Source organism: Pongo pygmaeus, chromosome 4 (genome assembly GCF_028885625.2).
Source record: "Pongo pygmaeus isolate AG05252 chromosome 4, NHGRI_mPonPyg2-v2.0_pri, whole genome shotgun sequence".
NCBI lineage: Eukaryota > Metazoa > Chordata > Mammalia > Primates > Hominidae > Pongo > Pongo pygmaeus.
In genome coordinates, this window is record NC_072377.2 from 7,393,930 (window position 1) to 7,420,019 (window position 26,090).

The window sequence follows — 26,090 nt, forward strand, 5'->3', positions numbered from 1 at the left end:
CCTCCACCATCACCGCCACCACCACCATCACCACCACCACCTTCACCATCACCACCACAACCACCACCACCACCACCACCTCCACCATCACCACCACAACCACCATCACCATGACCACCACCTTCAACACCACCACTACCCCACCATCACCACTACCTCCACTATCACCACCACTACCAACACCATCATCACCACTACCACCTTCACCATCATCACCACTACCACTATCATCACCATCACTACCTCCACCATCACCACCACCACCACCATCACCACCATTACCTCCACCATCACCACCACAACCACCATCACCATGACTACCACCTTCAACACCACCACTACCCCACCATCACCACTACCTCCACTATCACCACCACTACCAACACCATCATCACCACTACCACTATCATCACCACCACTACCTCCACCATCACCACTACCTCCACTATCATCACCACCACCCCCACCATCACCACCACCACCTGTACCACAACCACCACCACCTTGCTGATTGGTCTTCATCCAACAGAAGACATGTTGATTTTTCTCTCAAGGCCTCACATTAAGAGACTCAGAGAATGACCTGTGATATGATATAATTTCAGGGCTGGGTGACTAAGTCTGAGCCAGATGCAGGTGCATCAGTAAAGGTCATATGCTCTACAGAAAGGGAGATGGCCTCACAGATGCAGAGAGAAGCAAAGACTTACAGTGGCTATGACCTCAGAAAGGAAAAGAATGTTGTGGTTCTTGGTTCCTGATAGGCCCCTCAAGGCTGAACCTCCTTACATGTTGGAGCTTTAAAGATACAGCTGTATCAGGCCAGGCGTGGTGGCTCATGCCTGTAATCCCAGCACCTTGGGAGGCTGAGGAGGGAGATCGAGACCATCCTGACTAACATGGTGAAACCCCATCTCTACTAAAAATACAAAAAATTAGCCGGGTGTGGTGGTGTACGCCTGCAGTCCCAGCTACTCGGGGGGCTGAGGCAGGAGAATCGCTTGAACCCAGAAGGTGGAGGTTGCAGTAAGCTGGGATTGCGCCACTGCACTCCAGCTTGGGCGACAGAGTGAGACGCCATCTGAAAAACACAGCTGTATCAAATCTGCTTGTGCTTTAGCCATCTGAGAGGTGAGAATCTTCTGTTTTTGTTATTTGCAACCAATTCTTAAATAAGTAACAATGTCAAATCAAAATAATCATAGCATATTATTAAAACATTATGAAAATACGTGGAGATATTAAATTTATTTAAGATATAAGCTTATGTAGCAATATTTACGTGGACATCACCCTTGCTTCTTATATCCAAACCAGAAAATTCATAGAGTTGACTTAATCGAAAATACAGAATTTAAATCTTCATCTATTATCTTCAAAGTAAGGTATTAAGAAAGAATAATCCTATGATTCCCTCTCTTTACTAATTTATAGTATATTGCATGATGAACACATTTGACTCTCAAGTCAACAAGGAATGAAAGAGATTATGCTGATACAGTGCAAACATGTTCTTACTGCAGCCAAAGCTAAATTGGCTGGGGAGAAATTGTGGATGATCATAAGTAAAATATTTCTTCCTTCATACTTAAAGACGACAGAGAAAGAGAAAACACTGTAAAGGCAGCAAGATCATCATCTTGCACTTAATAAAGCTGAAAAGGTTCAGCTGCTGCTTCCAGCAGAACTCAAAATGAAGAAGTTATTTGTATCTTATTTTTCTTTAGCTCTTTTTACCCTATACCATACAGAGGTGTCGGCCACAGGGGAATGTCCAATGAATCATCTTGTTATGTTGCAGAACACAGAGGGCTTCTCTAGATTTTTTTAAATGTTTTTTGAGAAATAAAAGAGCGATATTCCCGACTCTTTCATTACTTCCTCACTGAGAGTTAACACATTTAATTTCTGCTTGACAGCTGGGCATGGATTAAGTGTGTTAAGCAGTTAATCCCTTATCTTTCAAACCTAGAGATTTCCCCAATGGCATCTCAAAGATGTGCTTACAAGGCAATGTATATTTCATTAGTTACTTACTGAACTGGAACTTGGTTCCCTGAAGGCTGTTACCAGGTGTTTTACCAGGTGACCAACATCAAAAATGACTTATTTCTCATTAATTCTCAGTAAGCAGTTGAAGCAAGGCCCTGATATGTTTAAATGATGTGTCTATATTGGCATAAATAACGAATATATTCTTGTTATTGTTTCTAGTCCTTGACTTAACATCAGAATGCTTTCTTTTTTTTTTGAAGATTTTAAAAATATATTATAAATGGAACACATAGTCATTTCAGAAAATGTGGAAAGTAAAAAAAAAATTGTATGCATAAGTCACCAATACTTCCACCATCCACAGTTTATCACTTTTTTTTTTTGAGACGGAGTCTCGCTGTCACCCAGGCTGGAGTGCAGTGGCGCGATCTGGGCTCACTGCAAGCTCCGCCTCCCGGGTTCACACCATTCTCCTGCCTCAGCCTCCCCAGTAGTTGGGACTACAGGCGCCCGCCACCACGCCCAGCTAATTTTTTGTATTTTTAGTAGAGGTGGGGTTTCACCATGTTAGCCAGGATGGTCTCGATCTTCTGACCTCATGATCCGCCCGCCTCGGCCTCCCAAAGTGCTGGGATTACAGGTGTGAGCCACCGCACCCGGCCCACAGTTTATCACCGATAAGGTTTCCTTGTGTGCTTACCTTAAACATTTGAAATAATGAGTGATCAATATTTTAACTATTCATTTAATACTATGGAATAATTTTCCCAACTTTTTTGAAAACATGAACATTAGGGATAGCTTAGCTTAAGTGCTCATCTCATACTATCCTTTTAGATACTGAGTAACCCTAAATGTGTGTACTTTGATTGCACTTGTACAAATTTCAGCAATCGTGCTGATTTTCAATAGATACATTATATGAATCATGTGAATAAAATTCAGTGATATCTTCACCAAGCAGAAAACGATGTCCTCTGGCCTCCTACAGTTCCTAGGATACCTGCCTCAAGCCAGCTCACCCATCCACAGCACCACTAAATATCTAATGTCCTGAAACACCAATTCCTATGGAAACCTCACCAAATGGACAGTGAAATGGGAGGATGATTAATTAAAGATTTTACTTCTCTGATGCCTGAGATTTTTCTAAACACATTTCCTCTGTTGTTTTGTTCTAGAGTGAATTCTTTTAGTGCCTGAGACTACATTGATTTATGTGGCTGATGTAAACAGGCACACACATCCAATTCTGAGTCTCTTTCAGGAAATACACAAAATGTATACTACATTCCTCTTCTCATAGATGTAGCTTGATTTTTTTTATTTCTAGTTTTATTATAGTAGCATTTCCCCATTAGCCTTCAGCAGGAAATGACAGTGTACTTTTAAAATAACTTTATGTGTTAAAAGGATTTTGGTTGAGATAATTTAGAATTAAGAAGGAATAAACATATTTTGTAAATGTAATGTTCCAAAAGCCGTCTTTGGATCCCAGCCTAAAAGGTTCTGATTCTTATCACAAGCACTCTTTTTTCTTTCTTTCTTTCGTTCTTTTTTTTCTTTTCAATCCTAAGATAATATCTTTCCATCTTGCTGGTCTTGGGATGCAGGTTCTATCAACTTTAAAGACAGGGTTCCATAATACAGTTGGTTTGAAATATTCAGGGCAATGACCCTGCAAGGCCAGTAAGAACTGGCCTGGGTCTTCCTTGCCCTGCAGAGGATGTGGCTGGATACATCAGAATGATAGCTTCAGGGGCATGAGCCTGCCTGGCTCATTCTCTATATTTCTCTGATAAGGATGGGGCAGAAGAGGAAGTCAGATCAACAAAACCTACTTTTGTCAGATCATGAGCTACTGCTAGATGCTTCACGTACCCATGAACTTACTTTATCAAACACATCCACTTATAATTGAGGTTCAGAGAAGTTAAGACATGGCCCCAGGCCATTACAAAGAGTGGAGCAGCATCAGGGCTGAGTCCATGTACTTAACTCCAAGCCCAGGACCTTCCACTCTTCCATCCCTCCTCTCCAAGGTCATAGAACCCAACCCCTGCAACCTGCCATGGCCTCCTCCCTTGCCTGTTAATTCTTTCCTTGAGCTGTTCACTTGCAGCTTTCCCACTTGGACCACCCTTCTCCGTGTGAATGCACGTTATCTCCAACACCTTTACCTTTAGTTTTGTGTCAGCTTCTCTTTCAGTCTTGCCCAGCTCTCTCAGAGTGTTTCCACTTTCTATTGCCTTCTCTTTTTATTTCCCTTTCTTCCTTCAGAATACTATTCTTCTGAAAGAGCAAAATTAGTTACATCAGCAACCAAGTGTAAAAACAGTGTTATCAATAATATAATGACATTAAAAATATCCTCAATCAGGCTGACACTTGAATCCTCCTTTAGGAGTCCCTGGAGGTCTCTTGACCAGGGCACAAAGGCAATGCTTCAGACCTCTGAGGAAATTTTCCACAAGATGGGGTTTGAGATGGGACAGGTGACAAGAACTTCTTGGGGGAGAGAAATAAGGAAGGGAGGAAAGAGAATAAATAAATGCACAGCTTTAAGTTTAACTTCCTCTTTGCTTTCTCTCTGCCTCACATTGGCGCTCATCCAGGGCTTGTTCTCTTCCTAGCATTAGGGGGGTGACCTTCTCCCATCTCCTAATCACTGTCATCTCCCTGCCTTCTTGCAAAATTTTCTTTTCTCCCCAGTTGTCAGTAGTTCTATGCAAATTCTTCTCAGGAAACAATGGTTACATGTATACACTGCAGACACAAAAATATTGGCCAGACACATGCAGAGAGTGTAGCCCTATTAAGAAAGGGCACTATTCAAATATCTTGCAGAAAATCTAGCTAGTAAATGTTCACTGATGATCATGTTTCATGAAGTAGAATGACTGGTGAGCTGAGTGCTGCATCTGCCTGGATAGCCTCTTGTCTCACTCAGCCATGAGGCATCTTTCTCACTCCCCATTGCCGGCATTCAAGAAGCATATGATGAATCATGTTCTTTTCCATCATTTCAGGGCTGACATTAGTCAACAAATAATCAGAACTGAGCACTAACACTGCAGGCCCAAGTTTATGAAGACACAAGAGTAAGTTCTGACCCACAATTGGAATGATATCTTATGGGAGGCTCCGTGGTTCACATCAAAGCACAAATAAGGCAAGTTTCATCTCATTTCATCCGATTTTCATAACATTGTGAATTCATATCTTAATAACTTCAGACAATTTTCTCAAATATGTATTATCTTAGTCATAAAGGGAACAATGAAAACATGTTACTGGATATGACGCAGAAAAACAAATCTAAGTAACTGCACCATTAGTGATAGGTTACATACAAAGAGAGACACTGTTCATTTTCTAATAAAGTGTAGCAATTCATATTGCCTTAATTGGACACTTTCCAGGTTCTCTGTTTTTCCTAAGTTAGGTTATGCAACTAAACCCACCACTCCAGGGAGATGAATTACAATCATTTTAATAGGGGAGTATAGGCTGACCTTGGAGTTCTCTAAATTGTTCAAAGTGAACAGGAAGTAATTATAATGGGCTGCAAGTACACTCAGGGAACTTACAAAATGCTGTTGAAAACTCACACTATAGCTATTATATGATAAGATTTACTGCTTGGTCCTTCAAACTTCAAACTTCTATCAAATTAACAAATAACATTCTTTAAAGAAGAACATCAGGAAGATAGTTCATGTATGATTCAGGTAAACATTATCAAATGCCTGTACACAAACGCACACAAAAATCGTGGCACAACATATGGGATGAGTAAATAAAACCACAGAGGAAATGCGTGCCTACATTCACACCTGCCATTCTGTGGGAGGTCTTCAATGAAAATGACCACCAAAGAACTACCTAGAAGAGCCCTGAGAACATTGTTCCTCCTCTCAGGAATGAGTGGGGATGCTCAGTACTGTGTGTAAGCTCCTGTTCCAAGGCAGAGTGATGAATGGACAGCTGCAGACACTCATTCTGGTTCACCATGTGTCTATGTTCCACTGGAGGATCCGTGGCCTCAGGGACATCTGGGCAGCACTCAGGATGGGAGGGGGTGGCTCTATGTCCCAGGAAAGGAAGAGGTAGAGGCCTTTAGAGTTTGCTGTACCTGGGGCTTATGTGAAGCGCGTTCTCCCACTCACAGCCTCTAGCTGACCTAGGTTTCTGAGGCTCCCAAAACAAAACCTCTGGAAAGAATGGGGCTCTATCCTCAGAATTCTGAGATTCTGGAAGGTAACCATACTGAGGTGGAGAAGAGGCATGAGAAGGAAAGAGAATAAATCAGAAAGTGAGAGAAATACTCTATAGGATTGGAGTTTAATGAATTGTGGTATGCACTTGCTAGAGTATTTTACCTATTTAATTTTGACTAGAGACCTATGACTTTATCATGTGAATAACTTATACTTTAGGCCATTACCTAGCACAACTAAATTAAATATTTACTTCAAGGTGAGATTTGTTGGATGAATATTTAATGATAGGAGCTTTATTACTGAAAATTATGTCATTTTTTATCAACACTGATCTTTTAGCTTTGTATCTATTACTTTTTCATTTATTTTAGTATCTATAAGAAAGATGTATTTTATTTTTATTTTCACACATTGTGTATTAAACTGAACATTTTATATGTTCCTACTGTCTATTTTTTATTTTCGTAGAGATGGAGTCTCCCCCATCTTGCCCAGGCTGGTCTCGAACTCCTGGCCTCAATAAATTCTCTCACTTTGGCCTCCCAAAGAATTGGGATTAGAGATGTGAGTCACTGTGCCAGGCCCTCAGATCTTCCTATTCTTAACAGTGCTTTTACTATTACTTTCCTACCCGTACCATAACTTGATTTCAGATCAGAGTTTCCAATCAGAAGTTAAAATGTCATATTGAACTATTTTCAATACAAATGTTTGTGAAATATAGGAAAAAAACATGGTCTAAGAAATTTTGAAATGAATACATATCCTAAAATATAATTTTAAAATGTTTGATATTATATATACCACAGTCAAATTTGGCAATCCTTTAAATGATATATTAATGATTTTGTTGTTTTAGAATAATTTTGTCTGAATTTATTTCTATATAAATATTCCATCCTACAAAATACTTCTTATTTTTTTTCACATACAGATCTTAAGTGTGCAATGCAATGAGGATGGAGCAATGTATACACCAATCAAGGCAAAGAACATGTCCATTACCCCAAAAATTCTCTTACACCCGCTTCCAGGTGATGCCCCTGGCAACCACGGGTTTGGTTTGTAGCATCAAGACTTTACCTGTTCTTGAATTTCAATATATGGAACCAGGCAGGAGCATAATTAAGCTCTTTTTATTCACAGTTCTTGAGATTCATTCATGCTGTTGTTTGTATCAGTAGTCCGTGTATTTTTTAAATTAGTGAATCATATTCCATTGTATAAACATACCACAGCTTCTTACATTATTCTGTTGATGGACGCATGGCCTCTTCCAGTTTTGGTTGTTATGGGAAAAGCAACTGTAAACATTCTTAAGGCTTTTTGTGGGCATTATTGTTTGTTTTTGGTAAATACCTACTAACAGTGGAATTGCTGGATCTTAGGGTTGGTGTAAGTTTACATTTCTCAGAAACTGCTGAACTGCTTTCCAAAGTAACATTTTGCATGTAGGAGAGTCTTAATTCCTCCACAACCACTCCAACATTGGGTGTATTGATCTATTTGATGTTAGCCATTGGAGTAGGATGAAATGCTTTTTGTGAATGTAATTTTGGTTTAGCTCATGAACAATGGTATTGACCATATTTTCTTGTGCTTGGTGGCCACTGGTATATTTTCTTTTTGAAACATATGTCTAAGTATTTTGCCTATTTAATTTTGATTTTTTTTCTTTTTATTAAGCTATAAGAATTATATAAATTCTGGATCTATGACAATCCTCAAGTATACATATTGCAAATATTTTCTTTTATAATGTGGTTTACATTATAATTTGTTTAATCATATATTATGAACAGAATTTTAAAAAAATCACATCCAATTAATCATATTTTTCCTTTTATGTTGAGTCCATTTTGTGGACTAAATATCACTGCTGCTGTACCAAAGTCCTGAGGTTATGCTCTAATATTTTCCTCTAGCAGCTCTCTAATGTTAACTTTTATATTTAGGGCAGTGATCCATCTTAAATTAATGTTTTAGTGATTTGTTATGTATTCTTGACAAAATGAGCCTTTTAATATGTTTTTTAAGTCTTTCATAATCTCTGGTAATATTTCTAATCTTGAATTCAATTTTGTCTGATATTAATCTAATTCTACCAGCTTCCTTATTCTTACTTTTGTATGCTATATCTTTCCTCCATCTTTACACAGTTCTTTATCTGAGATTTTAGATTATGTAGCTGAACCTGATTTTTTTATCTCATCTTCCAGTCTCTGCTTTTTAACTGGAGTATTCAGTCTATTTATATTTAAGGCAATTACTGATATGATTGGTCATAGTTCTTCCACCTTGCAATGCATTTTCATTTTGTCTCATGTGTCATTTATTCCTTTGTTTCTCCCTTCCTATATTATTTTAGGTTAGATTATTGCTACTAGAATTCCAATTCAATACTTTGATTGAATTTTGTTTCAATATTTAGTTCAACTGAAATCTGTACTTGTACTGAATTAAAAGTAGCATAGTAGAAATAATCCAAACCAAATGAGAAAAATATTTTAAATTATACTTTTTTAGTTATACATTATATTTCTTCTTAGTGGTTATTTTAGGAATCAAAATATGCATTCTTAATTTATCACTGTCTGTTTAAAACTATAAATATTACTTCACATACATTATAAAAGCTGTCAGTGTATAAATTAACCTATCTACCTGTGTTTTGCTAGTGTCATAATTTTTATAAAGTATTTGCTATAAACTTCACATTACAATTAAATAATTTTTGCATTAAATATCTAGTTTTCTCTTAGATAAAATAACAGAGGAAAAAATACCGTCTTTTACGTCTGCCCACATGTTTCTTATTTTATTTTTATATTTTTGAGGAAGTCTTTCTCTGTGGTCCACGCTGGAGTGCAGTGGTGCAATCTCAGCTCATTGCACCCTTCGCCTCCCAGGTTCAAGAGATTCTCATGCCCCAGCCCCTCGAGTAGCTGGGATTACAAGTGTGTGCCACCACACGCGGCTAAATTTTGTATTTTTAGTAGAGATGGGGTTTTGCGATGTTGGCCAGCCTGGTCTCAAACTCCTGGCCTCAAGTGATTCTCCGCCAGTTACCTCCCAAAGTTCTGGGATTACAAGCTTGAGCCACCCTGCCAGTTGCATCTACCTACATATTTCTATTCTTTCGTGTAAATGTACATTTCCATCTGATATCATTTTCCTTCATGCTGAAAATGTTTTATGGTACAGGTCTACTGGTAATTAATCTTTTTCAGATTTTATTTATCTTAAAAGTCTTCATTTCAAATTCATGTTCTGCTTGATATGGACTTCTCAGTTAATGAGTCCGAGTCTGTGTGCATGTGTGTATATGAGTGTGGAATGCTGATTTCCAGAGTTGTGCATTATTTTCTGGTCAGGGTTGTTTCGATATATCCATTCTGCTTTCACAGAAATCATAACTCTTAGAGCACTATTTAAAAATATTAACAATTCAAGATAGCATAAATCAACTTTTATTATTTTTTTTCAAATTCATATACTAGGCAGGAAGTAAAAAGAGAATTAAATGTACATTTGAAACAAAAGTATATTTGTAAAAAATCTTACATTTACTAAATTATAACGCCAATGCAGATGGCCATTAAATTAATCCTTACACTGGAATTGGTATCCAGTTAACAATAATTCTCATCATTATTTATATTGGCCTAAATTCATTTTATCTTTGCAAAATAAAATTATGGAATTCTAAAACCAATCATTAGTTGATAGGGAAGGTTGCCAACAGAAAACTATAATTCATAAATACAAACATTTTATTATTAAGTATCATAATATATCATTTATTTGGTTTTAGGTGAATAAAACAAGTTACCCCAGGTTTCTCTGCATGTATGAAAGAAAATAAAAATGTTATGACAATACAAAATATGGATGATCACTACTATTTATTCATTTTCTCTAGTGCCATTGGTGTCTTGATTCTGTAATCCAAACTCTCAAATTAAAACGGATGCTTCACATTTTCTAAAAGTATTCTTTTTGGGGGTTGAAGAGTGTTTACTCAGGAAACAGCCTCACAATGTTACGCATATTATATCTGTATGATGGATAGATCCCATGAAAATATGTCAAGCTTCGCTGGCAGGCAAAAACATATGGTAAGGGTTAGACATTTACCATGTGTGAATTTTCTAAGAATAAGTGGTAATAAAACTAGATCTGCTGTCAGTCAGCTATTCGGCATTCCAAAGGATAAGTGCACATTAAATTCATGGTATTATATTCAGAATTTTAACATAAATAGCACTCCCATAGAGTAGCATGATAATGTTTATTGTTTGCCTATTTGTGGTGGTCACGCTTATTAGATTTGGTCCAAGTGTCTTAAAATATTGAAATTGGAAAATCAGAAGTCATCTTGTCCAGTCTATATCTATCACAGATCTCATTCTTCACATTTACTAACTCCCTAGAGAATCTGTTACATCTTAACTAGCAGAAGGAGAAAAGTTCTTTTATTGTACCAAGATGTATTTCTCCTAATTTTCAAATTATCATTTTAAATTTTATCTCATTGAATCTTCTCAGATAAGCTTCTTTCAGATGTTAGCTCAGAGCTCAATACCAGTTCCTACTGTATATCCACTATTTAGATAAATGATGAGATCACAAGCCTGAAAATATTTCAAAATAGCTCTTTAATTTTACTAAAATTAAACCAGAAGTTTTTTTTTTTTTTAAATTTTTCCTCGAAACCATGTGCCACTGTAACCCCAGAAGAGGTAAGGATATACATTGCTAAAAACAAAGAGAACACTGATTACTTTTTAATCTTAAAATTGACCTTCTTGACTTCTTTAGCAAAGCAATGATTATCAAAGTCTTTGTCGGGAGAGAAATGACTATTATAAATTTTTTTATCTCCTCTGGGATGGACACAGCAGCTTGTCAGTTTAACCAGAACTTTTCTCTTTTTCCTTGCTAACTCAACCAATATTGATTTTGTTTAGGCATCTGCTCAGCACAGGCTCTGGAGAGGCAGGCTCCAGGGAGTGAATCCTCATGGATATTGGCATTATGGTGATCTCATTTCTCTTCCTATGATTGGCTGGAAGATATGTACATGGCTTTGTTCTGGCCAATGGCTACAGGCAGAATTCTTCTTTCTAAAATGTCCTGGAGGCGAAAACCCTTTTGTTCCCATGACATTTCTATTCAGAATTCTGTTATGGGAGTACAGGACACTTCTTGCTCCAGTGGTTACTTGTACCCAACAGGTGACAAGCTTAGGGAAGAGTAGTCATTGTGCCAAGGATGGTACAGCAAAGTGATGAATGGCCCTGGGAATATAGGACCTCATGGAGCCACCTCCAGACATCTTGTTGGATGCAATTATTAATTACCTAGATAATTGAGTCTTGGGTGGTCAGGAATCCTCTTCCTTGATGCTGAAAGCCATCCTAACCACTACTGCACTTTTAGCACATCAAAAGGCAGGCCTGCAGACACAGATCTAAGAATTTCATTGAATTCCAAGGACAGAGAAAAAGAACCTATGAAGAATAGGAAGTGGAAAGCCCCAGACTGGGTAGTAAGAAGAAAGAAAGGAGGGAGAGCTAGGGAGGATTTGGAAGCGGGGAATGTGTTCTCTTAGAACCTCCATAGGAGGAGGCAGATGTTAGAAAAATTTAGGACATGTGTGATAGTCAAAACATTCAACAACCAGTATGGCACGGGCACAGCCCTCAGTGTGGACTCGTGTCTTGTACTCACAAACGGTGCTGTATCAGAGCAGCACCAATAGTGCCTGGCAGGCTAGCAGGGGGAGAATCGGTTTGCTGCTGAGAACCTATCCCTGACCCCCACAACACACACACCCAATTTTGTGGCATGGACATGCCTCAAAAATCCCTGCATGCCTCTGATTGTCAAGAGGCCCTGAAGGCAGCTGGGGTGAGAGCTAGCCATCTTGCCTGGGTCTATCAGGGTGCCAGGCAAAGTTACCTTAGTCAAGGGTGATGGAAAAGAGTCCGTGAGAGCTGATGGAAGTCTGGAAAGACTGGAGTGCCACCAGACCCTGACTGGGGTAGCCACAAGTTACACTGTCCATCAGCCAGTGCTAATGCAATGCCCAGGGCAGACACACTTCAGAAGCCACTGGCACAGTGAGCCTTTCTGACAAGTGAGGATCACAGAAGCCCCTGGGTCTGAAGCTAAGATTCCTCTTGCATAACGAATCTCCCCTTCCCCTCACTCCTAGGGGACACTTTGGTTAAGTTTGGGAAGGGTGGGCAGATCTTGAAAGTGGAGCTGCTGCTTTCAACTCAGAGATTGGGTTACGTAAAGGGGTTATATAAATATAACCCCATTATATAAATATAAATATAACCTTTTTTATATAACCCAATCTCATAAAAATACAATCTGTATAATTCAAGATAGTGTAAATAAACCTTTATTCGTATTTTTCAATAATAATATAACCCAATTAATCAATAATAATAATGTATAAGAATCGGTAATAATAATATAACCCAATCTTACATAAATACAATCTGTATTCATACAGATATATCAATATATAATATATAAAATATAACCCCTTTATATAACTCAATCTTATATGAAACAATCTATAACACCATATATATGGGGTTATATAATTTATCTGTATATAAATTTTTATAGATATATTTATATATAAATACAAATTTATATACATCTGTATATAAAGGGTTACATAAATATAAATATATAATATTTATATTATATATAAAGGGCATTATACATGTATATATAATAAGAGGTTATATATAATTATAACCCCTTTATATAATGCAATCTTATATGATACACTCTGTAACCCCAGTTACAGATTATATTAGTCTGTTCTCACACAGCTATGAAGAAATACCCAAGACTGGGTAATTGATGAAGGAAAGAGGTTTACTTGACTCACAGTTCCACATGGCTGAGGAGGCCTCATGAAACTTACAGTCATGGCGGAAGGCAAAAGAGAAGCAAGGAACCTTCTTCACAAGGTGGCAGGAGAGACAATGCGTGCCAAGTAAAGGCAAAAGCCCCTTATAAAACCATCAGATCTCATGAAAACTCACTTACTATCATGCGAACAGCATGGGGGAAACCGCCCCGGTGATTCAAGTACCTCCACCTGGTCCCACCCTTGACACATGGGGATTATTAAAATTCAAGATGACATTTGGGTGGGGACACAGAGCCAAACCCTATCACAGATCCCGATGGATGGCACTGCACTCCAACAACTTCTTCTCCTCCCTACCCCAGAGATGGGGCTCTGTGAAAAGCTGAAATCACTTATAGAAAAATAAAGCTCAGATGAGCTCTACTTGAGAAGTGTGTTGCTGGGAAGCATTTTTTTTTCCGAGTTACAGTATCAAAAGAAAGCTCCATCAGGCACACTGTGCAACACAGAGATTCTGAGCCCAGGTTCTGCTTGGTTACTCTTATTGCCATGCTCTTAGTTCCTCACCATCATTTCTTAGAGTTCATTTCTGAAATTAAATACACATTCTAAAATAATCAAGTCTAGATTTTGTATGTGCTCATTAATCATTTTAAAATTTGCTATGTTTTAATTATCTTTAGTTGCTTACTCCCACTATTATTTAATTGAAATTTATATTCCACCTATTTTTAAACCAGTTGGAATTATCTTTTTAATTAAGCACTATTTGAAATAGAACAATCAGAGGACTGCCATCAATCCACTAATCCTTCTTGAGAATTGGGTGGGGTATCAATCAATCGTCAGTAAATTAAAAAACAGAAAAGCTTCCAGATGGCTAAAAGAAGCTACAAAACTCAAAGGATTACAGGATTACATATGTATAAAAGTAAAAATAAGTAAATTAATTAAACAAGATCATGAATGTGGAGTATCCAGTCGTCTGAGCAGCTTAAACAGTGTGGTCCTTTCCCTAAAGGACTTATACTATAAGAACTTGTGTAAGAATATTATAAATTATTCTGGGGCAATGATCAAACAGAAGGTAAATAGGCACAAGTAATCATCTTTTAAATGCTTTAAAACATTTTAGACATTTCAATGGTTTATTCATCTAACAATCACTGAATTGAAAGCGTTGAGTGGAACAAGTATCCCTTCTGCTTCTGGTTATGGTAACCTATTTAATAAGAAACATACCTGGACAATAGCAGTTCAGCATTTCTTAATACAAATCTCCATGGTTATTTGTCTTGCTCTGTTGCCCAGGCTAGAATGCAGTGGTGCGATCTCAGCTCACTGCAGCATTGACCTCCTGGGCTCAAGCTATCCTCCCACCTCAGCCTTCTGAGTAGCTGGGACCACAGGCATGCATCACCCTACTCGGCTAAGTTTTGTGGGTATTTTTGTAGAGATGGGGTTTCACCATGTTTCCCAGGCTGGTTTTGATCTCCTGGGCTCAAGCTGTCTGTCCACTTCACCCACCAAAAGTGTTGGGATTACGGGTGTTGAGTCCCCTTGCCCGGCATAAGAGCCCATTCTTAAACTTTGGGCTCTAAAAGAAGTCTAAGTACCAGGCTAAGTACAAAAATCATTTTATAAACTCCATTTTGCCCTTTTGTTTAGATGTAATTCACTGAAACATGACTGATAGACCCCGAAGAAGAAAAGGGCCGAATATTATTTGGGTCAAGAATACTTTACTCACAGGAAGCAAAAACATTCTGAAAGGTTCCAAATGAAAGAAGACATCTGATGGGCAACGTGTGAATCACTGGACTAATCTGATTTTGTTATGCACTTACACCTGTGATTCCTGGTGTCAAACTTCTCAAGTCCTTTATCCCTTGAATTTTCCTGTAAAATACCATTGAAAGAGGGAAAGAAGACGGCTAGTGGATACTTTTCTACACCATCAATGTAGAGGGTTGGCAACAAGGACTTAACAACTTAGATTTGTAAAATTTTGTCCAAAACAGACATAATTGTATTATTTGCAAATTTAAAGACTAAATGTAATTACATACTTTTCTCTTCATATAAAAAAGTAAACGCATCGCTGTAACAACACATAATTACAAACTGTACATCTTAAGAGTAGATACTTTGCACTCTAATGAAACTTGATATAACGTAATTTGAATCAATACTGAGCAACCTCCAAGCCTGATATATATTTTCTATATTTTAATCTAGATATTTTAATATTAATATCTTTAAAATTTCTAAGTGTATATTTTTTAAATGTTTAAGATAAGTCTTCCATTTGTTGGCTCCTCGGAAGAATATATTTAGAAGAACAGCTCCCTGCAGCAGGGAGACAGATTTTTTTTTCCCCACGTGTTAGTTATTAGACCGTAATGCAATAATGAGGGTCTAGGTTGAAGATTGCTTTTTTATTCCTTTAGCCTGCTGAGCATGAAAATGTCTTCAACGTTTCTCAGTAACAATGTAAATACAGCTTGTCTTGATAGAGTTGGCACATTAACCATATCTGGTCATTTGGAGGCAATTGGCCACATAAGCCCAGCAACCTTCCCTAAACATTGTCCCAGGAATCACGTTGTACTGAAATAGGAGATGAGAGAAGTACATTTCAGGTGGCTTATGTGCAGGAAAAAGCAGATTCTGTCTCTTTCAGGAAGGTTCAATTGATTATTCATTTGAAATATCAATTATTACTCTGACAGTATTTTCTTAACTAGTTTTTATATAAAAATTTAGTCATTATTTATCTGTGTATTCATCTTATTTAAAAAACCCCAATGTTTAGAATTCCTTGTTCATAGTGATACAAATGATCATGCTTTTTAAATAATAAAGAACAAAATGAGCCTGCATGCTAGTCATCGTTATAATGCATTACTAAAAAGATGTACTCTCAAAATGTCTTTTACTTAACCCTCCCAGTACCCAAAATATTGCTTAACAATAGTGGCTTGCTATTTTAGGAGAGTAATCAGGATTGAAATAGTGTTATAATCAGCTAATGGTGCTGAGAGTGGGTGAAGGAGGGAGGTCAAGGAGAGCCCCAGATGTAGATGATGAGAATCAGCTCTCTGCACAAGGGAAGTGGAGGCTGGTGGGTAGGTGAGAGTTGGTGTGGGTGGGTGTGGGTGAGGGGTGCCGTTGCAGACAAAGGAAGAAACAGGGATATAGGTCCAGAAATGGGGGTGGGAGTAGGGTGGTGGCAGAACCTTGAGAGGCTCCCTGCAATTATTTCTGGAGCCTAAAGCAAGAGGTATAATGGCATTAGAGGGTTAAGCAGGGCAGCTGCAAGCAGGAAGGAGATGATGGGGGAAGAAACTGGGGGAGACTTGAGAAAATACTGGGTAACATTGGCAGGAACAACAGTTGTTTGGATGTGGGCCAGTGACAGAGTAAGAGCAGGACAATCCAAGCCTCCTGGAGCCAGGAGAAGGTTTGTTGGGTTCAGACATTGAGTTCAGTTTCAGACTTGTCACTTATGAGAGCTGAGGGTGTGGCTGGGGTACTATTTGGAAGAGAAGTGCACAGTTACTTAGGCATGAAGATACTCATATGTATCGTGTCCTGCAGCACTCAAATGTGCTACTTAAAATATTTATTATGGTTTCTTTTTGAAGTCTTCCATTTAATAGCAAAAAATCCTGAATTTATTATAGGGAATCTGTAACTCAGTCCATGAATATGGGGCCTTACAGCATTTGAAATTAAATTTAGAAATATTTCACATTTTACAAAAATGCCAGGTGTAATGAACAAACAAAATCCAGCAAACAGCAAGCCTATTCTGAGCCGTCGTTCTTCTTACTACCCCCTACACTGGTCTTCACACTTGGCAGTGTGGCCATGCAGGGAGCTCACACATTATACTGCATCCTACCTCTGCCTTCTTGATGTCAATGTCTCAACACAGTTAAGCTGCAAAGAGGATGAAATTCTTTTTTTTTTTTTAGATGGAGTCTCACTCTGTCGCCTGGGCTGGAGTGCAATGGTGTGATCTCGGCTCACTGCAACCTCCACCTCCTGGGTTCAAGCGATTCTCCTTCCTCAGCCTCCTGAGTAGCTGGGATTACAGGCCCCTGCCACCACGCCTGGCTAACTTTTTGTATTCTTTTTCGTAGAAACGGGTTTCACTATGTTGGCCAGGCTGGTCTCGAACTCCTGACCTCATAATCCACCTACCTCGGCCTCCCAAAGTGCTGAGATTACAGGTGTGAGCCACTGTGCCTGGCCGAGGACGAAGGTTTAAATTAACACTTTATAAATCCTGGGAGACTTCATTGATATTGCCCAAGATGTATTACTGGCAACACACATGTTTTGCCCAAGATTTGTTGCTGGGAACTCACAGTACTAGATGCCATTTTCTCTTGATAAAAAATCAACCTCAATGATATTTTCTCCAGATAATCTCTTTTCCTGGACACATTTATTTTATCATTATTTCTTCAGTATCTCACCTTTTATGTACTGTTACCCTTTGCTCTATTGGTCAAGTGGAACTGGTAGCAATAGAGGTTCAATCTTTCATGAAAACCTTGCCACTTTAAAATTTGAAAACATCATGAGGTTTTTAAAGATATAGTGGAGGGTACTGTTTAATATAGTATAACAGCAAACATATAAAGACAACCTCTTCAGGACCTGGAAATATTTTTGTCAAATGAAGTTTTGCTTAATCTACTGCCATTACTCATCAATTGAACTCAGTTTTTAAAAGAATGAAGTTGTCTGTGTCTTTCTTGATTTATTCATTCATTCCTCTAGCACATACTTATTAAGCACTTATTATGTGTTTTGCGAATTTCAGGTAAGAAGACTATAATGAACAAAAGAAACAAAATCTTTTGCCTTGACAGAACTTACCTCTTAGTGAGGGAACACAGGCCACGTTAATATAAAAGTAGGATTTGTGGGTGTTTACTAATTGTTATGACACACCACTAATACTTTTTTTCTTGCTTTATACCAAAGGAAATAGTACTTATTATTAAATAATTAGACAAAATTCAACAACCTTCTTGGTGCAGTTCAATTTTATTATATTTATATATTTTTAATTGGATGCAAACATTTTTTTTCCTTTCAGTCTAAAAATATTGATTAAAATCCATTCCTTTACCCAGCGGTGGTACAAACATGTTTGAAAGAGTCTTAGAAAAATTGGTCCATTTTTTATTTTCTTACTTTAAACATAAATCAACTGAAGCTTGGAGATCTTATGTGACTTCTCCAAGGATGTATAGTTGATATCAGAGATGGAACAAAATCCAGTACATTAAGGAAGAAATTCTGAGAATATTCACAATTACTACACTACAGTGTGGAATAAGACTAGAAGTGAACTTGATTTATTTTCAAATTAAAAAAAAAATCATGAATCAAAACATGTGAAGTGGCTTAAAATCATACGTTGGTTGAATTGAATGAGAAAGGTGAAATTGGACAAAAACATGCATGAACTAAATCTTGGCATGGTTCCATAGAGTCCATGTCTTGTCCCTCAATAAACATTTTTTTTTTAAATTTTAGAGCGTAATTAAGTTACTCCTTAATGACTATTTTAAGGGACACTTACAAGGGTATAAAAATAAAAGCCAAGGTATCCGAACTTTCCATTTACGTAAGCTTGCTAAATAAGCCCCTCTTCCTGCACCTCTCTAGGCAACTGATCCTGAGCACACGTCTCCATGGTGGCATGAGTCATTGCTTTTTAGATCACATTCTCCGAGCAAGAGCCGAGAAATCGATATCTCTCACAAGGTTGTAGACGTGCTGGAAACTGATTAGTCATTAACCTATTGTCACTCCTCCCAGCGCTCATGGAAGGAGTTGCAGCATGTCAATGGATTTTGAAAGAGTACCAGGATTAAACTTCTCCATGGCAGTGGGCATTTGTGAAAGGTCTGTTCTGAAATACCAGTACCATCTTCTCACATGTTAAGGGCCAAAAATCTCAGTAAGTCACTCCAAATCAGGTTTTACAGATCATTTTTTGAAATATTGATTCTGGTATTGTCCCTGAAAATTTAATTTATCAAATAAGCCAATTAAGTAGGGTCTTTTAAAGGCATGTAGGGACAATTCAGCACTGGATGGACAAGAAAACGAACATATTAATCTTACAGTCAGCAACGTTTTGTTGATGCTTTGGAAACTGAACTGCAAAGAAGTACTTAAATGAACTGAAAGAGTTAATTTGACTTCTAAGAGCCATAAACTGGCTTGGGTTGGGTGGATTCTGTATTCCCAGACTCTGGTTCAATAAAAATGTAAATGTTATCTGGGTACACAAAGCATATTTCATGGTGATAATGAATCTGTTGACATACCGTTCATACTTTATTATATAAATTTTAGTAATGTATTTGCCAGAGAGAAAAATGAATACACAGGGAAAGACTCTGTGCTCAGCTCTACAATCTGCCCCGGGTTGGCTGGCACACGTTCGCTTCTGACCTTGGCGCAGTTTGCTGGGCTGCCTTGATTTAATCAATCAGAGCCCTGTGGATGTTGAGAGGAACATGACGGCGTCATTGACTGAGCTAATCTAACTGGATTTGAAATAGGAGCTAGAAGATGGGTTATTTTTAAACCAAAACCCACTGATGCATAAACCTATCCTGCAGTGTGATTGCTTAGATTTATAATCGATTAGGTGTGTCTTAGTGTGTATGTAATCCCTGAGAGGTGACCACATTAGGAGGGGATAGGTGGCTTGAGTTCACAGGCAGAGGAGGCCTTGTCCTTTGGCTGGCCTGCCATAGGCTCTGCCTGCGGGCCCAGACTGGAGTGCTGTTTGGTGTGATCTGTTACCAGCACGGGCTTTCTAATTTGCAAGGCCGCGAGCAAAATGGACATGCAGAACCTTTTGATCAAAAATGTTGAAGAATTTCAGGGAAACTTAAACCAGCTGAACCTGAAACCAGCTGCACAAGTCACAGATCCAAAGTCAGCCTTGCTTGCTGGGTTATGAGGATAGAGGGCTGCCCTCTAGCGTTACAGGAAAGAAGAATTCTGCTTCCTGATGTTTGCTTTTTATTTTTTCTCCCACAGGCCCAGTTAGAGATTCCCCAGTAGGTTTCTTTTTGCCACAAATAAATTGCTACAGAGTAAATATATGGGAGAACCCCTTGCTCTCCACGCCTTACACTTGGAGTGGCAGCCTTGCTACCCAGAGACACAGAAATGAACCAGAGGTCTCCTTAGGGTCCCTTTAGTTTCAAGAGTCCACATTCCACGCTCCTGGCTTTGTACTAAAGGACATTTTTCATTTTACTTCATATGGCCTGTAAGTTATTATTTTGTTTCTTTTTTTCTTTTTTTCCTTTTTAAAATAGAAACTGTTGTGGAGAACTTTTTAAAAGGCATACTTAGCGCAATCGATTCTAAAACATGAATACAGAAACTGTGATGATCGTACTGTTTCACTTTTTTTTGTATTAAACATAAAGCAATGACAGAAGCCCCCATAAAAATAAGCATCGAAACAAAACAAAGATCAAACAAAGTCTCAGAGAAGCCCTGACATATTCTTGATTTTTATATTATTTTCCTTCTAAGTCCTGTGTCTATGATGATGAAATTTAAATTGTAGTGTTCAGGAGGAAAGGAGGAGTAGGAATGTTGATTTTTGTTCCTGTTTCACTTCTTGTAGCCTTACTTTTCAAAGTAAATTGGAAACTATTACAAGGGTCCCAGGATCCCTGTCTTTCCCACCCCCTCACCCTGCCCCCTTCATCCAGCACATGGTAGGCACAAAATGTTAGTTTAATAAACTAATGGAAGGATGAGTGAATTTAAAAAATTCAAAAGGATCAAGGGCAAAATAATCTCCATGTCATTACATTGTAACAACATTTCTTAAAAGTCTTAAGACTCCCTTTACCATACAGAGAATATATATATGGTATAGATACTGGATATTTAAAAGATTCCACTTCCCTACTAGGAAGAAGGAGACAGTAATTAAGCATTTCCTTTTCCTCATAAGTTTTTCAGCTCTTTTCGCATAAACCTAAATGACAGATTATTTATTTTTTCTTCCGTCTTGAGTGGGTGAAGGCAAACATTTATCAATACAAGGGGTAAAGAAGAAGCAAGGATTGGAGAGAAGATGAATAATTAGTCTGTTGCTAGCACAGGAAAGGACTGGAAATGTGCAACTCTGCCCGCCCCAGAAAGACCAAGCACACAGCCGGAGGAAGACAGAACCAACACAATAGAAACTGTGTCCAGCTTCCCACTCAACCGTGTTTCCTTGGAAGGGATTGGGTTCTGGATATTTATACCGCGGATTCATCAGTGTTGTCTGTCATGGAAGCTTGCTCTCAGAACCTTCAAAAACCTAAAATCTGGGAGTATAGTAATCACATCCTGAGGTTCATAGCAAAGCACTGAGCCCAAAGCATCCAGCCCAGTGAGGTTTGGTGGGAGGGTCTGAGGTTGAAATTATCTGGGTTACAGTCACAGGAGGGTGTTGGAGTGGAGGGCAGGCAGGACAGGGTGGGGACAGCAGCCCATAAACCCTGCAGGGAAGAGAATTTCTTTCTGCTGCTAGGGCAGGATGACCCAGGGTGGGAGGTGAGCCTTGGGATCTACAGGAGGCTTCAGGGGGACACCCTCCCACCCATTGCCTCCTCCTCCACTCCTTGTTTCCAGGTCCTCAGAAGGAGGGAAGTCCAGGGACCAGAGAGCCTGGTGGGGCCGGACCTGAGGTCCTGCACGCAGCCCTGGGCCCAGTCTCCTCGGCCACCTCCCTGCCTCTGGTCTCTATGAGCTCTGCGGGTGAGCTGTGCAGCTCCTGAGACCTCATCCTTAGGCTCCGTGGGCACTGACTGATGCTAAAATGAAAACCTCTGGAAGGATCCGTGCCCGGCCTGGCCCTGTGCTCAGGGTAACGCAGCTACCTAGCTTACAAGCCCTCTGCCAGCGAGGAGGACAGGACAGCCAGGGAGGCGGGGCATGGGGCATTCGAGAAGGTTTTGAGGTCTTAGGTGGTGACAAAGGCCGAGTCCTGAGAACTGGTCATCTCCTGGAAGAGATGAAAAGTGCATGGAACAGCCCTCTGGGGCTGCCCTCTGGGCTGCTCGCCGGTGGCACGAGAAGGGAGGGCTCTTGTGCCTTGGATTCCTTGGGGTGAGGCTTTGGGGGAGGAGGTGGGATTTGGGGGCTCTTTGGGCCGGACCACACTCGAATAGGAGGAAGCTTCCAGAAGTGTGGGTTCCTTTGGTGATAAGTGATGAAGCCCCTTCGGCCCCCAGGGCGAAGGCCAGCGGCCTCCGCTCCCACGCGTGTCGGGAGGGGACACTGTCCCTGATGACATCCGCCCCCACAACGCTCCTGCCAGCTCTCTAGCGCCTCCTGCGTCCAGTCCCTCAAGGTGACAGGGAGGGAGCTACTCCCAGGGCCGACCCGCCCGCCCGCCCCCGCGCCAAGCCGCTCTCCCCGGCGCCCCTTTGCCGCCATCCCCGCTCCGCAGAGGGGCTCGGCGAGGACCACGACAAGCCACGGGGCACCTCTGGAAACCTGTGTTATGACAGGCTTATATGGCACCTCCAAAGTATGACTGAAGCTGAGCGTGGAGGGCGCAAGGGAGGCTGCCCCCGCGAGGCCGTGGCGGGGGCTCCCAGTGCAGTCACTGCCGCTTCACTTCCACATGGTACCAGTCTCCAGTTAGGTCCCCTGGCGTTTCCGCGCCCTGCCGCCCTCTCAGGGAGCCCCGGCCCTCTCAAGAGAGTGGAGAGGGTGGGGGAGCCCTCAACCCTGCTACGCTGAGGGGAAGAAGGGCTGGACGGCAAACCGGTGCCCACCGCGGGGAGGCGGGAAGGGTAGGAAATCCTCTCCAGCTCCCCAAAAGAGTGAAAAGGAGGGAGTCCCCCGCTGTCCTCTGACCCGCGTACTAAAGGAGGGACCCCCCGGGTCCTCTGATCCCGGCTGCGCTCTGTGACTGTGGGGGAGGGTGGGAGCAGGCCCCGCAGCCCACTAAGGGGTGGGGGGAACAGGAGGGTGGCAGCGTCCCTGCCCGCTGAGCTTGAGGTAGTGGAGAGGAGCTTAGGAGCCCCGCGGTGCTCCGAGCAAGGTGGGGCGGGGGAGTGGTGGGGGTAGGACTCCCTCCCTCCACCCCTTAGGCTGTGTTCTCACTTCGTAGCGGAGAGGGCTGTCCCTCCCACCCCACCCCACCCACGCTGCACTCGGGATAGGGCAGAGGAGGTGGACGACCCGGTGGCTGAGTGTGGGAGGGCGCCGGGCGAGGACGACCCCGGGCCAGGGCGCAGCGGGAGCCCCTCAGTCAGCCACTCCCCCCACCGTCCAGCCCCCGCCGTCCCCAGCCTGCAGCCGGGCCGTCGGGTGGGGGCTGACACCGCCCCTGCACGGAGGCCGGCTGCGCGCGGGGCGGGGAGCGGCGGGCGGAGGGCCCCGTGGAACCCGCCCCCTCCCGCGCGGTGGCGGTGGCGGTGGCGGCGGCGGCGCCGGGAGCTGCCCCCGAGGCCGCCGCCCGGCCCCCGCCCGCGCGTCTGCGCGCCCAGCCCGGGGCGCCGAGCTCCGCCCGCGCCGGAGGCCCCTGCGCGCAGCTCCGGGTGCCGGCAGCCGGGCCGGCCGAGGCGGTGCGGGGGTGGGACGCGGGCGGCCGCGGCGAGCGGCGCTGCCCGGGCCGGGCGCGCACGGCGGGCGCCCTGTGAGCTGCCCCGATGTGGCAGGAGGCGATGCGGCGCCGCCGCTACCTGCGGGACCGCGCCGAGGAGGCGGCGGGCGGCGGAGACGGGCTGCCGCGGTCCCGGGACTGGCTCTACGAGTCCTACTACTGCATGAGCCAGCAGCACCCGCTCATCGTCTTCCTGCTGCTCATCGTCATGGGCTCCTGCCTCGCCCTGCTCGCCGTCTTCTTCGCGCTCGGGCTGGTGAGTGGCCTCCCCGCGGGTCCAGCGCCGCGCCTTCCCGGGCCCCGAGAGGACCCCGGCCAGCCGAGCCGCGTCCCGCTCCGGGCTGCTCCTCGGCCCGCGGCAGCCCCTCGGCCCGCGGCTCCCTGCTCCTCCTGCTGGCCCGCGGCCCGGTGGGCTCTGGCAAGGGCTGCGGGCGAGAGAAAAGTTTCCTGGGAAGGCTCTTCCCAAAATAAAGTTCCCGAGGTGTTCACCAGGTGGACGCGCAGGGCGTGTGCTTTTTGCATCTTTGCGCACCCGCTGGCAAACTGCGCTTTCCGCCGGGCACCGCTGCCCGCAGCGCTCGAATAGGTCTTTCCCGAATCAGCCCTGGGCTTCCTGGGCGAGTCGCTGTCTCCTGCCCGGTTCCACTGGCATGGCCCCACAGTTGGCATTTTAGTTTGAATTGGGCGTTATTGAACTCTGCAGAAAGCCTGCCTTGGGAAAGTGGTAATGACAAGGAAAATGAAGAAGAAAAATTAAGTATACATCTTTGCCTTTAAATCTGTATGCATTTAGCCCTTTAGCCCGATAGACGGAAAGTGATGTGGTGTTGACTTGTGAATCAATCTTTCATCTCAGAGCCTACAGTTAAGAAGCGTTTGGGATGGACGATTGCTTTCCCGTTTCTAAAGAAGTAACGTGTTTAGGGTTTTGGACAGGTTATTAAAGTGGATTTCATCACTAGGAGTATAATGCAGCTCAACAGCTGATGTCAGTTTTGCCAGTTTATATTTTTCAAGCAGAAATCCTTGGCTCGCTCCCTTGAAAAGTGAGGGGAAGTCTGTAGATGGCGATAACTTCCTGTTACTGATCTCTGAGTGTGTGGTTCAAACTTTTGCACTGCCTGTGACATGCATGTGCAGATTTTGTGCGAGGCATTGATTATCCAGTGAGTTTTTTTTTTTTTTTTTAGTCAGTGGTTGATCTGTGAATGTCTCCACTGGGTGATGTATTTTGAGCTTAGAATATAAGTATGTGCCTATATTTATACGTGTCCACCACCAAAGAAGTGGATTTTGCTTATATTTCACCATGCATAAAATAGGTATTTGGCAATTTGTTTAGGATATCCGGAGCCAGATGGTGTTCAAATGTTATGCATGGGAAGAATTGTTACCATCATGTTTTTAAAAAATAAAAAAATTCCCCCACACCGCTCAATGGTAGCTGTCTACTGATTGAGTTCAATGAGGTAAGAATAGAAAATAGAATGTAGGAGGCCATGAAGTCACAGATCACACACTGGCTCTTGTACTATCAAACCTAGAGCAGAGAGTACCTTTTGATCCCTGTAGTCTAGATACGAGTCCGGAGCAACCCTTACTCTCTCCACATGTAACCAGCCTTCTATGCTCTCTGGAATGGCATTTTTATCTCTCTTTACTACTTTTAGGAACAAAAAGGACTTGGGGAGAGACTTATGCTCAGTCTCACGGGCAAGCAGGATCTCTAAAGTCATCTACTTATTGTTTTTTACTTGCCAGGAAGAAAAGAAAGATCAGAGTTTTCCTTTGGAAATCTGTTCTGCTGGGGCATTTCGGCTTGTGATTCTCTTGAACCTGTAATTCAAACCTGCTCTGGTTTGTTCTCTTCTAAATGGAAAGGAGCAGGTGATGACCTATTTATAGCAGCATTAATATATTTAAACACAAGTGTAAAGTTCATGCTTCCCCTGCACACACCACTTTGTTTTCTGTGATGGAGAATTCTAATCTCTTAAATCTCATTGATAGAGATTCTTGAATGGGTCACGCAGAGATTTAGCATTATTGGGCTTAAAGCACCCTTCTTTGAATTGTCTTTGTTCTTTATATTTGTGTTTCTATATTCAATTCCTTTATGTTCCATTTTGCTTGGTGCATCTGTGGTAGTGGTATCCTTTTCAAAACGTTTTCCAAGCATCTCTACTTGTCCTTGATAAATCAATCATTTTCATGCTCCTCTTGCCTTCAGCTAAATCATTTTAAGCACAAAGTGGGCATTTCCCACAGCATGGCTGTCACCTATGGTGAGGCCCAG

The 26,090-nt window shown here is 41.6% G+C and overlaps 1 protein-coding gene and 1 long non-coding RNA gene across 6 annotated transcripts in view; both read left to right on the forward strand.

The window, feature by feature from the left end:
* Positions 1 to 781: 781 nt before the first annotated feature.
* LOC129037255 (uncharacterized) lies at positions 782 to 19,428 on the forward strand. Its single transcript, XR_008502764.1, has 4 exons — positions 782 to 1,131; positions 7,153 to 7,252; positions 14,434 to 14,560; positions 18,814 to 19,428. It is a non-coding gene; the product is annotated as an uncharacterized LOC129037255 (long non-coding RNA).
* Positions 19,429 to 23,410: 3,982 nt separating this feature from the next.
* Positions 23,411 to 26,090, forward strand: part of ADCY2 (adenylate cyclase 2) — a 430,631-nt gene continuing 427,951 nt past the window's right edge. For 2 of the 5 annotated variants that reach the window (XM_054487685.2, XM_054487688.2), the window contains exon 1: positions 23,411 to 24,050. In XM_054487685.2, coding sequence (XP_054343660.1) covers positions 23,841 to 24,050 — 210 coding nt within the window. In that variant the 5' untranslated portion in view covers positions 23,411 to 23,840. The remainder of the gene's footprint in view (positions 24,051 to 26,090) is intronic. The other 3 variants (XM_054487686.2, XM_054487682.2, XM_054487684.2) reach the window with 3 other exon arrangements.